The sequence below is a fragment of the Camponotus floridanus genome, unplaced genomic scaffold (genome assembly GCF_003227725.1).
Source record: "Camponotus floridanus strain SB8 unplaced genomic scaffold, Cflo_v7.5 scaffold130, whole genome shotgun sequence".
NCBI lineage: Eukaryota > Metazoa > Arthropoda > Insecta > Hymenoptera > Formicidae > Camponotus > Camponotus floridanus.
Window position 1 is genome coordinate 400,055 of NW_020229249.1, and position 14,018 is coordinate 414,072.

Sequence of the window (14,018 nt, forward strand, 5' to 3'; positions counted from 1 at the left end):
TGATTCCTCTCATTATTTTGTACATAAAAGTATGAAGGTAAGATAATCGAAAAATGAATGGTTTACTAGATAGTTTATGGTTTATGTAAAATTAAGAAATTATTTTAAGCCTTATAACTCAAAAAATACTTAATAAAAAGGTACTTAATTATAGTGTTTTGGAAAGCTCTCGAGATAAGCTACAAGAATATGCAATGAAAAATAGGGGGTTCCATTTAAGATTTTAAACTTGCCCCCCCTCACCGCCCAGGGGGAGGGGTGAGGGGGCTGATTTTAACGTCATTGTACGTCCCCCTCGAAATGACGAAATTTTGATTCTAACCATTTTTTCGTAGTGTGCTTATTTTTCGAGTTATTTGGCTGCCTAAGTTAAAATGGGTCACCCTGTATATAATAAAAATTTTATCTGAAAAGTCGTTCGATAAGAGCAGTTCTTACGAGAAAGCCCTCTCCAGGCTGCCAGTGAGGCGGAATTTGAGGGATTTCGTTATTTATATCTTCCAATTCTTCATTATCATCTTCGTCTAACTTATCATTAAAAATCAATGATAGATTATGAAGAACAGCGCATGCCACAACAATTGATGTAGACGTTGACAATTTTGTAGTAAGCCCTTTTGATAAACAGGGAAATCTACGTTTCCATATACCAAATGTTCTTTCTACAATTATTCTTGTTCTATGAATGATATTATAACTAAAAAAAAAATATATATATATATCATTAAAAAACATAATACTATTATATAGACATTTTTAAATTATAGTTATAAAATACATATGTAACCTTATTTCTTCATCTGTCGTAGGATTATTAATTGGTGTAAGTAAAAAAGGCAATGCAGGATATCCTGCATCTCCAACAAGCATCCCATCTAATTGATCTTGCTTATATCGCATAAATATGCGAGAATTTTGAAAGATTCGACTATCGTGCTGACTACCTGGCCATTCTGGAACAATATCTAAAATTTCAGTGCGTGGCCCGACAATAGCCTACAAGGGAAAAAAATGAGTTAAGAATGAGTTTTTGTTTTATATACATATATTGCTTTTTTGCAATATTTTCTTTAATTATTCAAACAATAAATATGTATATATATATATATATATATATATATATACATACCTGAACATTCAAAGAAAAATAACCTTTTCTGTTTCTATAAATTTCATCAATATTTTGGAGCCTTGTATGCGTTAAACGAATATGTGTGCAATCTATTGCACCATCAATACTAGGAAAGCCTATACCTCCATTACCACGTCCAAGTTCTTTAAATAATCGTTTATTCTCAGCAAATGATTCTTCTGATGATGGCATTTTTATATATCGATTAATATAGCTGGCCAATAAAATAGACACTCTTAATACAATTCGTGAAATTGTTGGTTGCGATATTGTTATTATATCACTTATAATAAGCTGTTAAAAATATTAAATTTTATTTAATAATTTAATGTGTATTATATTACACACACACACACACACACAAATGTTTGTGTGTAATTTATATACCTGAAAACTAGCTGTCGAATAAAATCTTAAACATATTAATAATTGTATAATAGGAGATATTGGCAAGCCTCGATTATTTATTCTGGCAAGTCCTTCTTCTATTAATGGTAAAATGCCAAACATTACTGAATTTTTGAAGAACCGAAATCTTCTTTTAAATTCTTTGTCATTGTAAAATTCAAAAGGATTTTGGTAATCACGGAAATATCGCTTAGGAGCACGCATCATTATATTTTCTACTTCTTCGTCGTCATTCAAGTTTAAATCATGTAGTTCCAAATTTCTTGGATCTTCTAAATCCATTGTTTAAAAATAATATGTATAATAATATGTATAAGCAATTTTGTAAAGTAAATTATGAAATGTTACGAAAAATTGTGTGCATTTGTTTGTTTGGAATATGTCTAGCTTGTCGTCGTTATTTCACACTATTGTGTGGATAAATATTTTAGGTTAGAATGTAAAAAAAACGATGTAAAACAGAAAGAACAAGAAAATGCAGGCCAGACTATCTCTATTTTTCATTTACGGAATTAAACTTTTTCCTTTTCTTCTAGTTTCAAGTGATCTAATCACTATTATAGAATTATTAATTTTATTTATCTATAAACGTTACAAGCGTACGCAGATAACTTTCAATAAGACGTCCTCGCACATGTCTTAGCGAAGATCGTCTTATTTGTCAGTGTGTGCGTGAAATAAGAAGTTCTTTAATGACTATGAATTCATGATTAATAAGATAATCTTAATTCTATGCTTAATGGGTTTTATGAATCATATTAAGACGTTTCCAAATAAGATCATCTTGAACAAGATACATCTTAAGAGTTTGCTCAAATCCCGCCTTTTTTTAAATTATGAATCTAGAAAGCGTCTTAAGATCGAACTTAAGGCGGTCTTAAAAATAAGTTCGCACTATGAATACGGCTCTTAGTTTCGTTATTCCCATAACCATATTCTTAATGTCCACTTTCTCTTTTATCAACATTTTAGTGGTTTCACTCTCTTATTAATTTTCGGCGCTTCTCTGAGCTCACACGTACGTTACCCTCACATTCCCGTTATCCCCTCCACGAGGTGTTGCATGTTGCTTGCGGCGGAGATCTGGCAGCTTTGGTCCACAGAGTGTTGTGTTACTTTTATTTCCAAACACATTTTTTAGAATAAAAGCATTATAACCTAAATATGATGCAAGACTTAGACAAATCAACTATAAAAACTAATGAATACATTTTAGAAGAATGCACTTATGAATGAAAACTCTATACGAAGATTCAAGATGGCAATAAATTAGCGTTTTCAGCTAACAATAAATTGAATAGTTTGATTAAATTGCACGAAGATCCTTTACTTAAATTGAATCATTTTAATGTTATTTATAAAATTGATTATTTATAAAATTGTGACGATTGTGATGCGTCATATGTGGAACAGACTGAGAGACTAGCCATCAGATTAAAAGAACATCAATCGAATATTAATCAACCGTCAGATTCCTTACCAGTTGTGTCAACACAGTTTACTCGGCCAGTATGATTAATTGAGAAGACATAACAATTTTAGATGAAGAATCTTATAAAAAAGACTTGCATCCGAGACGTTGCACATTTGCCAACAAAAAAATAGTCTTAATAAGAATGACACTGTTTTACTTGATGACTTTTATCTTTCTATCATCAACAAATATCTTATTTTTTCACAATCTCCTGCTTCATCCCTACCTTCTTCTTCCTACCTTCTCTTGTGATCCTACTCCTTTCCTCTTTACACATTGCTTTTTCTCTTATTTTCACATTTTTATGTATGTTTAATTTTGTACTTTCGTTCATTTCATCTCTCGATTTATCTCTAATTATTAACGACTATATTTTGTGCTAATGTATAAGCGTTCTTGTTATTTACTTTTTGAAAAAATTGTGAACATCTTTTCCTTGTGCTATGTGCTTGGCATGATGTTTTTGCTTTCTCCTTTTTGCGCATTCTTTAACAAGCTTCCATCTCGTTATCAATTAAATCATTTTTTTCCGGCACATCTGGGAAGTTTGGATTTGGAGAGGTTTTCCATGTTTTTATCTTATTGAGACTATTATATTTTTATTACAACGACTGTCATCAATATGGACAGCTTTTTATAATTTGGACTTCTCATCGTTGGATTAAGGCAAAGCATTTATTTCCCTGATTTCTTGCGTCATATGGACAATTTTGATAAATTTGAGATGAGCGTTGCGCTTTTTGCTCGAACGTGTCATTTCCTTGCATCTATATTTTTTGTTTTATTATTTTTGTACAGGCGTTTTTTGTTTTTCGACCGCTTTTACTCTCTTGTAGTGTCTTTGCATTTTATTAAATCTTTCCGTTTTAACATGTTTATTTGATCTTTCGGTTATTTTATAATATACAGGGTGTCCCATCTAGAAGTGGTCACCCCTTTTTATCTTTTAAACTAAAAGAGATAGACCATAACAAATAGATAAATGATGAAATTAAATGGCTTTAACTAAACTTTATTGTGAGTACAGTGGTTGATTACAAAATTTATCTGTATTAAAGAACGGAGAGATATGTATAATTTTTTTATAATAATGTAGATATTTTGATATAATAAAAGTTGTAGCGCTGTTTGAAACGAATATAATGATGTATGATTTAATGTAAATATTTTACATATTATACGAGATTTTCCGGCTTGAAATATCGCGGGCGACGTCCACCATTTCATTTTCGGCCTTGCGATATAGCCAACTTCTGACTCGTGCATTAGAAGTTGACATATGTCATGTTGTCATTTAATCATAATACTCAGTCAGAAGTTGACTATCGGAGGACCGAAAATGAAATGATGGACGTCGCTCGCGATATTTCAAGCCGGAAAATCTCGTATAATATGTAAAATATTTACATTAAATCATACACCGTTATATACCGTCATATACCGTTTCAAACAGCGCTACAACTTTTATTATATCAAAATATCTACATTATTATAAAAAAATTATACATATCTCTCCGTTCCTTAATACACATAAATTTTGTAATCAATCACTATACTCACATTAAAGTTCAGTTAAAGCCATTTAATTTCATATATGTATATTTGTTATATTCTATCTCTTTTAGTTTAAAAGATAAAAGGGGGTGGCCACTTCTAGATGGGATACCCTGTATAATATAATGCGCGCACCCTTGTAACATTCTCGTTTTAATTACTTTTGTGCGAACTGTTTAAGACATTGAAAAAGATCCGATTGGATTGAAATATACGTTTGTCGATATATTTCTTGTATTCGAATTATTTCTTCCACGGATAATGTTTTTTTCTGCCATATATATATATATATATATATATATATATATATATTATATATATATATATATATATATATATATATATTTATAAAATAAGATAAATATATATACATATACACGGTGGGCCATTTTAATCGATGCACTCGAATATCTCGAAAACAGCACTCTTCAGAAAGAAATGTTTCAAACAAAAATTGTAGGGTGTGAAGGGGGACATAAGATGGTAGCATTGGTTTGACCTTGAAAAGTCATTTGAAGGTCACATAAAAGTCACCTTCAATTTCTTAAATTGAACCCACTATTTTTCATTACATATTCTTGTAGCTTATCTCGAGAGCTTTCCAAAACACTACAGACAAATGTTTTTTCATTAAATACTTTTTGAGTTATAAGGCTTCAAAGTTTGCAGTACTTCGATATAAAATGCAAAATATCTCGTAAAATATTTAGTTTTCGGTAGTCTTACTCTAATACTTTTATGCACAGGATAATGAGACAAAACTATTGGTGCAAAGAAAACGTATGATTGTTTATGATAAAAAATGTGTAATTTGCAATGCACTTTTTGTTATAAACAATCATGCGTTTTCTTTGCACCAATAGTTTTGTCTCATTATCCTGTGCATAAAAGTATTAGGGTAAGACTACCGAAAACTAAATATTTTACGAGATATTTTGCATTTTATATATCGAAGTACTGCAAACTTTGAAGCCTTATAACTCAAAAAGTACTTAATGAAAAAACATTTGTCTGTAGTGTTTTGGAAAGCTCTCGAGATAAGCTACAAGAATATGTAATGAAAAATAGTGGATTCAATTTAAGAAATTGAAGGTGACTTTTATGTGACCTTCAAATGACTTTCCAAGGTCAAACCAATGCTACCATCTTATGTCCCCCTTCACACCCTACAATTTTTGTTTGAAACATTTCTTTCTGAAGAGTGCTGTTTTCGAGATATTCGAGTGCATCGATTAAAATGGCCCACCGTGTATATCTAAATATAAATTATAATCTATATAATTAATTTATATAAATATTATATATATACTAATATATAAATATTATGTATATATATATAAATATACATTTGTATCTTTTTATGTAAAGAAAACTGCTTTTTTCAAGACAAATCTTAAAATAATATTATGAAATTTCTTCAATATAAAAAATAAAATTGAAGCACAGTTAAAATATATCTTTGAAGAATGTTTTTAAAACTCTTTCGTACAATAAGCTACCTCTCAAACAGGTTTTTATTTCGAGTAATTAAATAAAATAATTTCTAACAGATAATTAGTGTAAATTTTAAATTAATATCAATCTTAATATTTTCAACATTGTTAGATAACATATAAAGAAATATCATATTGAGTAAAGTAGGCTCACGAGCGACATACATAACCTTTCGTTTAACTATATCACAAAACCGTATATTCTGATTCTTATTGAAATATTAATAAGAGCTTTTTCCGACGTCGTTGATGACCGTCACCACGGTATATTGATTTAAGATATACGCTAGAAGCTTTTACGATATTCCAGGTTAAGGTGCAACTATAATCATTGCATAAATCATGTATATATCACCTGAGCAAAGCTTTGCATAAAGTCTTTTACTTCCCTTCAAATGTTTTTATTACACAGTGAGGATTAATTGCTAGAAAAAAATTAGTACTTTTATTTTTAAAAAATTAGTTTATTCTTGGAGTCCAATCACGGCCAGTTCAAGATTCATCTGCTACTATTTTTCAGCATAGTGGGGATATTATCATTTACTAGAGGGATCTTGAGGGATTGTGATTACTCTATGAACATCTTCCAAAGGCGTGCAAAGCAAACCAATAGGCAAATAGCAACCGATAGGCAAATTATATCATTTATAAAATAGGAAAAGATGCATATTTAATAATTAATAATTAATAAAATTTAATAAAAGAAGGTGCATATTTAATAATTAATTCTGTAAACAACTTTTGAATGATTAACTCGAGGAAGAGGATCTTTTCTCGTAATTTTTAATAAATTTCCTCAGTTTATTCAATGATACTGAACAATCAGCTCTTCTGAAATTTTAGCCAGCGTACTGAATTTTTTTCTGTAAAATTCACATAGGGGACTGTGAAAAAAAGAGGATAGGTATGAATGAGGAGAACTGAAAGGAGCAAGCATACAAGAATAAAAAAGAGACAACTTCGCGAGTGTGTCGAATTTTGCCATCAAAGGTATTGATAAACGATGGCATTTTATTAATAAGAATATTGATTCATTCCTCATATTGTTTATTGCTGGCATGCGTTGAATGCTCGATTTTTTTAATTCATTGACAAAATATACAGACATTTGGCACATCGATGAGCTCTCTCTTTTCTCCCATCTTAGCAGATTTTCTTTGAGACCTTGAACAGCCATTTCAAAGTTACCTATTCCTTTTTATCCTTGTTGCTTCTCTTTCCTTTCATCTAATCATTTTAAATATTTTTAATTTCTTCCAGAGACTTCAATTTATTATTGAAATTGATAAAAACAGCCGTATCAATTTTCTGGACGTTTCCACCATAATTAATGAGGAATTTATTGAGTTTGATTGGTACACTAAATCAACTCTTTCAGGTAGGTTTAAACTTTCCGTCACAACACCTATTATATCATAAAAAGGTTGTTTTTGGTTTAATAAATAAGTTACTAAACTTTCTCATTCTCGATTTTTACAAACAAATCTCAACAGAATCATCCACATGATTATTCGTTTAATTTTATTTTTTCAAACATCCGCATTCGTTTAAAGTCTCTTTTTTATTCTTATGTGTCTGCTCCTTCCAGCTTTTTTTTTTCATTTATGTGATTTTAATATCTTTATTATCACTAAAGAATATCGAAGTCTTTTACAATCGATTCCTTTCATCTATTCGCAGTTCACGAATGTAAAACGTTTTATAAACTAAAAATTAATGATTTTATTTTTGTTCTATCTTTTTGAAAACAATTTAATAAATTAATGAAATTCTTGTGATTAAACTGATACCAAACATAATATAATTTTTAGTTAGATATATAATAAAAATTTTTTTGTCATCCTCTAAACTGTACAATTTAAATGATTGCTCATAAAAAGAAAAAAAAAAGGATCATTGGAGTCTGGACGCAATTAATGATGCGCAATAATTAAAATTTGTTAAGAAAATGTTAATTATTATGCATCATGCATTTTTAAGTTATCACATCTATGATAAAATTCTATAAAATTCCATTCAAATAAAAATTTCAGATTGATACAAAGATGAACAATAAGTTCCGATCCACACTATCGGTCTGCTCACGCTCCGCTCACGGTCCGATCAAATATTTTTCCATTGTTTATAAATGTACATATTCACATTATGGGTAGCGCTCAACTGTCGATTGTGATTGGTCAATTTCTTAAAGCTTAGGGCTTAAATTATCTATTATAGACCCGGCCTAAGACTGCTCGTCTCTGACATGGTTAATTGATTTAAAAAGTAATTATCGTAAAAGTAAAATTCGTGGTGATATAAATAATGCGGATACTTGCTGTAAAATAAAAAATTGTAGAAGTGTATGTCATACCCTAACAGCACATGTAGATACTGAGAAGTTCGAAGAAATGTTCGAAGAATATCGCAAAAGTACAATGCATATATTCTCAAAACATTCGAGATCATACTATGATATATTAAGTATATACTAAGAGACTGCTCTAATGTCCGCCTATTTTGGTTAATAGTAAATACTGAGAATATCTTATAGTATAATTCATTCATGTAATATAAATACTTTTGATAAATGCCGTAAACGCACACCCTATTTCTCATTTTAATTTCAAATAAACTTTTTAATATTCTGAATCTCAACCAGGAATCCAGAACAACTAAACTACTAAACAAATTTTAAATTAAATCAGTTTATTATAAATTAAACTGACTAAAAAGAAAAAAGAAGAAACTTTGGAACTCATGTTAGTACCAGTCCTTTATTTCCATTTCACCAAAAATTAAGTACGAGTTTGGTAGCGCGCGTAGCGGCAAAATGAGGAAACACAAGCAATATTATAGAATATCTTGAAAATATACTAATACGAAAAAGAATATACTAATACGAAGTATTCAAAGTATATTCTGAGAATATATGAAAAATAATATACAACAAGAAATGTTAGAGGATCATTCTTAGTATATTACATCTGTAACGTATATTTATAATACGAGTATAGAATATTCGAATGATATCATGTGCTGTTAAGATATTTAATCGCATAATATTGTAATAAAAATACTATATTATAATAAACATCTTATTTAATAAAATTATTTAATAAAATTTATTTATATTAAAAAATACTCCTATTAAAGAATGTATACAAAATTAAAAATATATTACAATAATTAATATTTAATATTATATAAATTATAATATCATAAATTATAATATTATTTAATATTATATAAATTATAATATTATAAATTATAATATTATTTAATATTATATAAAATTCTTTTTAAAGTGTATCATTATTTTATAAATATTACTACATATTATTTACTAAATATTGCTAAATAAATAATAATTTTATATATTTCAGTTTTTATTTTTAAATTTATATCTCCTTTCTGCTATATGTATATATATATATATATATATATATATATATATATATATACTTATATATATTATACTATGTATTAATAGATATGAGTATCTGCATCATAGACTTATATTGATGGGATGAGTGAAAACGAAGCGAGCATGCACAGTATGCATTGCACACTGCTTTCCCCTCAACTCCTACAGTGTCCCCACCACGAGACAAAAAAGAAGGACAGAGATACCCGGAATCATCTCTCTGTCCTTTAGATCTTTCAACCCTGCCTCTTACGGTAGGGGCCGGTCTATTATATAAGTCTATGATCTGCATTTATTTGTAATAAATTTAATATACTATATATACTGAATCATGTTTTATTGTACATTACAAAAGACACAGTCTCTAATATTTTATTTTTAAAAACAATTTTTTTAAGTTTAAGTACGTCAATCAAATATTTTTATTGGAAAATATCATTATGCGCATAAAACATTGCGTGTAGCACGTAATATATATATATATATATATATATATATATATATATATATTGCTTTAAATTCAACCAATCAGCGTGACTGTCATACCACCAATGATGACGCATGCGCATAAGTTTTGTACATACTTTTCGGTGTTATGTATTTTGCCGGAGTTAGAGCCTATCTAGACAAACTTGCATAGGTGCATATGCATAACATAAGACCATATGGACCAATGAGCATCGAATATTATGTTATGTAAGTCAATATAGCGATTTAATACTCGATGCTCATTGGTCTATATGGTCTTATGTTATGCATATGCACCTATGCAAGTTTGTCTGGATAGGCCCTTAAAACCGCAGCACACACTTTTGCATAAACGCATAACCATAAGCATAAGAAAATTGATTGGTTCATTTTCTTATGCATATACTTGGGGACCAATAAATTTCTGTGTGTGCTGCGGCCTTTAGAGCCTATCCAGACAAACTTGCATAGGTGCATATGCATAACATAAAACCATATGGACCAATGAGCATCGAGTATTATGTTATGTAAGTCAATATAGCGATTTAATACTCGATACTCATTGGTCCATATGGTCTTATGTTATGCATATGCACCTATGCAAGTTTGTCTGGATAGGCCCTTAGCGGTTTAGTTATAGGGTGCTTTCCAGCAAGCAACACAGGCGACATTGTGTCGCTACAGTGTCGACACAGGTGCTTTCCAACTACGACACAAGTCGACACAATCGTACACAGCAAAAATGCTGTGTTCGCCTGTGTCGTCGTTTTGTAGCACCCCAGTGAGTGCCAACATAACATTTCATATTTGGTATCATTAATTTTTTTAAGAATGATATTGCGTGATATTGCGTCCAAAAGACATCAAAAGACGACTTAAAGACATCTAGACGTCTTTAAGACGACATAATGTTGTGTGGGAACGTTCTGAAAATTTAGACCTAGTGACAACTATTAAAAGTGACTGCCCTGCACTCTAGTGGCAAAATAAAAAAGCTAAAAAGCGTTCCAGCTACAAGTCGACATTGTGTAACACTGTGTCACACAATGTATCACTGTGTTACCATAGCTGGAAAGCACCCATAATATAGAAGTCTATGGAGAAATGCCGGTTTGGTTTTTATCCGGGTCATTGGCTATCTGTCTATTAATCTGTGATCATATGCGTTTTATCTCATTGAGCTGCGACATCTAACTCTCGTCATGTGCCGTGGCGAACTTGGGCATATGCTCGATTTTTTTCAATTTCGCATGCTCTTGTTTTGTTATCCATCATTTTAAATAAATTTATCTCACAATATTGAAATAAATCGATTCTTAAAGTAGAGATTCCAAGCTTCATTTTCATTTTCTACAGACCTTTCTATCTTTATTATTTATGAAGTTATCGTCATTTGAAATTTGATAATTTTTTCCTAAATTTTAAGTGTACCTATTTTTTGGACTGAGTGTGCATACACACACACACACACACACACACACACACACACACGTGTGTGTGCGTGTATGTGTACAGGATGTAACTGAAAAAGCGCCACGGAGCAAATAGCGTTTTTTTGGGAGCGTCTCTTTTGACCACAGCCAATTATATCGACCTGTGCCTAGGGTAACCAGCAACGATTAACCAATCAGAGAGTCCTATTTTGAATTGGCCAATTGGCGACGTGATCAATTGAATCCCACACGTTATTTTTTATTAAAAATCGAGTCGAAAAGTCCTGAACCATTTTTTTCTATATCTGTTTAATAAAGCCGTAATTACTGAGTAAAGTTGTGTCAATAAGCACCGACCTTTAGATGGAAGCACGTTAGTGAGCCGGCAATATTCTTATGCGTCGTAATAATGCGAAAAACTTTATTTTATCTTAAAAATGATTTCTTCCGTAAAAATGTTTCCTTAAAGAAAATTTCAACAAGAAGGATAAGGTCGGTGCTTATTGGTGCAATTTTATTCAATAATTACCGTTTTATTAAGTATTATAGAAAATAATGGTTCAGGACTTTTTGACTCGATTTTTAATCAGGAATAACGCTGTTTGCTCCGTGGGTGTTTTTTCAGTTACACCTTGTATATATACAGGGTGTCTGAAAACTTTTAGCAGTCCGGAAGTGAGTTCGGGGCCCAGACACCGGGCACTCCGGGCTTCACTCATCACTACTTCCCCACTTCCGCTTCGCCACGCGCCTAGTATAAGATTACAGTGAGACGACTCTCGTCACCACAGACTTCTATATATATACTAGACTGCTAACCTTGATTCCCTAGACGTACCAGTACATAATGTATATCTTAAGGTGCCTTTACATAGGAGCGTTTTAGCGTCGAGCGTTAAAGCGTCAAAAAGTATGACATGCGCAGTGTGCCTAGTGATTTGTTGAAACGCTGGAGCAGTCAGTAAATCATCTAAATTGCGGAATATTATCAAATATTATCATTATTATCAATATTATCAATATTATCATTATTATCAAATATTATCAATAAAATGTCAGTTAATTATCGTTATCATCAATGGTTATTAGAATGCAGCAGCATTATTAATCATGAATATAAGAAACAAAAAAAAGTTACGTGCACACTCCACACGTTATATCCTATACAAAGAATACATTGTAATAAATAATATTCATGTTGTATTTAGAAAACATATATTTATGCCAATTATTCCTTCTGTTTGGTTATGTTGTAATACGCTACTAATCGCGCAATTCTATAATATATATTGTATAATGATATCTATTATATCTATTATATCTATTATATTTATTATATATTATATATATTAATACATTTTCTATTAAGAATATACAATCTACTTACCTCTACCGTATTTATTAAAATTTTGTTACTAGACATTGTTTTAGCGGTTTTAGCGTCAAGATGCTGGAATCTGCCTGTTCAGAATTATGCGCAAGGGTGCTGCGCACGTGTTTTTGACGCTCGACGCTTGACGCTAAACGCTTCCATCTAAAGACGCCTTTAAGGTGCAATTTCATCGACGCTAAAAAGTAGCGTCAACCATTGGTTAAACAATGAAGCAACTACTTACTTCTTTGTTCAACCAATAGTTGACGCTACTTTTTAGCGTCAATGAAATTGCACCTTTATACATAACTGAATAACCGATTGGAATGTGTCGTCTGCTATGTACATATATCGATCGTCAAGTGAAATGTATTATTGTATTATAATTTGTTAACATTTTTCTAATGTTTATATTTAAAAAATGATAATAATATAAAAAAATATTATTAATATTAGGTTATTTTATATAAAAATGCACTTGAGGTTAGGTTAGGTTATAACATTTTTTTAGTTTTATTTTTCATAAAAAACGTTGTGCACAACAATCAGCACATGTTTTTAAAAATGTTATAATAATTAATACATAAAAATGTTATAATAATTAATACAATATTTTCAAGTTCGAATTAATATAATATTAATACAATATATTAAAAAATGTATACCACATCCTTTCTTATATATATTTATGCATCCTTGCACCACGCATCTTATGGTGCGGTCCCATGATACGGAACGTATGCGCAATGCGGAATTGGCGGAACGCTCGTGATTGGTTTAACTTGTTTTACGTCTGTTCCGCCGATTTCTATCCGCAAGTTTCTATTTTATACACATTTTGTGCAGAACTTCGAAATTGTGTGTATGATGAAAAATGTCGAAACAGCAGATATCCGTAAGAATATTATTAAAAAATATTTTAAATAAGAGTGTAACAAGGAATGGTCCAACTAATGCTAATAATGCGTCAAATAATTGAGGTGCCATTCTAAAATAATCCATATATTTTTCTGTGTCTTCATCAGCATTTCCTTTACAAGATTGTCACTTGCTCCTTGTTGGAATCTTCTTTCTAAGCTGAATATAGGTCGCATCCAATATTTTCGTCGTTTTTTAATATTTTCATTTCTTTTTACAATTATATACAATGAATATAATTTTATAATCTTACGGCGTAATTCATTCTTTTTAAATATACACCAACTTTGTTTTAATTTACTTAACAATCCATAAATAATAATAAACAATTTTTCAGAATCCATATTCAATATTAAGTTG

General features: G+C 30.3%; 1 protein-coding gene across 1 annotated transcript; it reads right to left on the reverse strand.

Annotated features, from left to right (window-relative positions):
* Window positions 1–402: 402 nt before the first annotated feature.
* On the reverse strand, window positions 403–1,822 carry LOC105254746 (putative nuclease HARBI1). Its single transcript, XM_025406068.1, has 5 exons — window positions 1,646–1,822; window positions 1,520–1,530; window positions 1,130–1,415; window positions 788–996; window positions 403–697 (listed from the first exon to the last, which is right to left on the reverse strand). Exons 1-5 carry the CDS (start codon window positions 1,820–1,822, stop codon window positions 403–405), a joined length of 978 nt encoding a protein of 325 aa, XP_025261853.1.
* Between the last annotated feature and the right edge of the window lie 12,196 nt (window positions 1,823–14,018).

Bases quoted from the DNA above. Each gene is read 5' to 3' on its own strand.
- LOC105254746 (XM_025406068.1), bottom strand. From the start codon at position 1,822: ATGGATTTAGAAGATCCAAGAAATTTGGAACTACATGATTTAAACTTG. The intron at 997-1,129 runs GTATGTATATAT...TTTCCCTTGTAG, and splicing joins ATTTTTCTTTGAATGTTCAG to GCTATTGTCGGGCCACGCAC. The intron at 698-787 runs GTTACATATGTA...TTTTTTTTTTAG, and splicing joins ACGACAGATGAAGAAATAAG to TTATAATATCATTCATAGAA.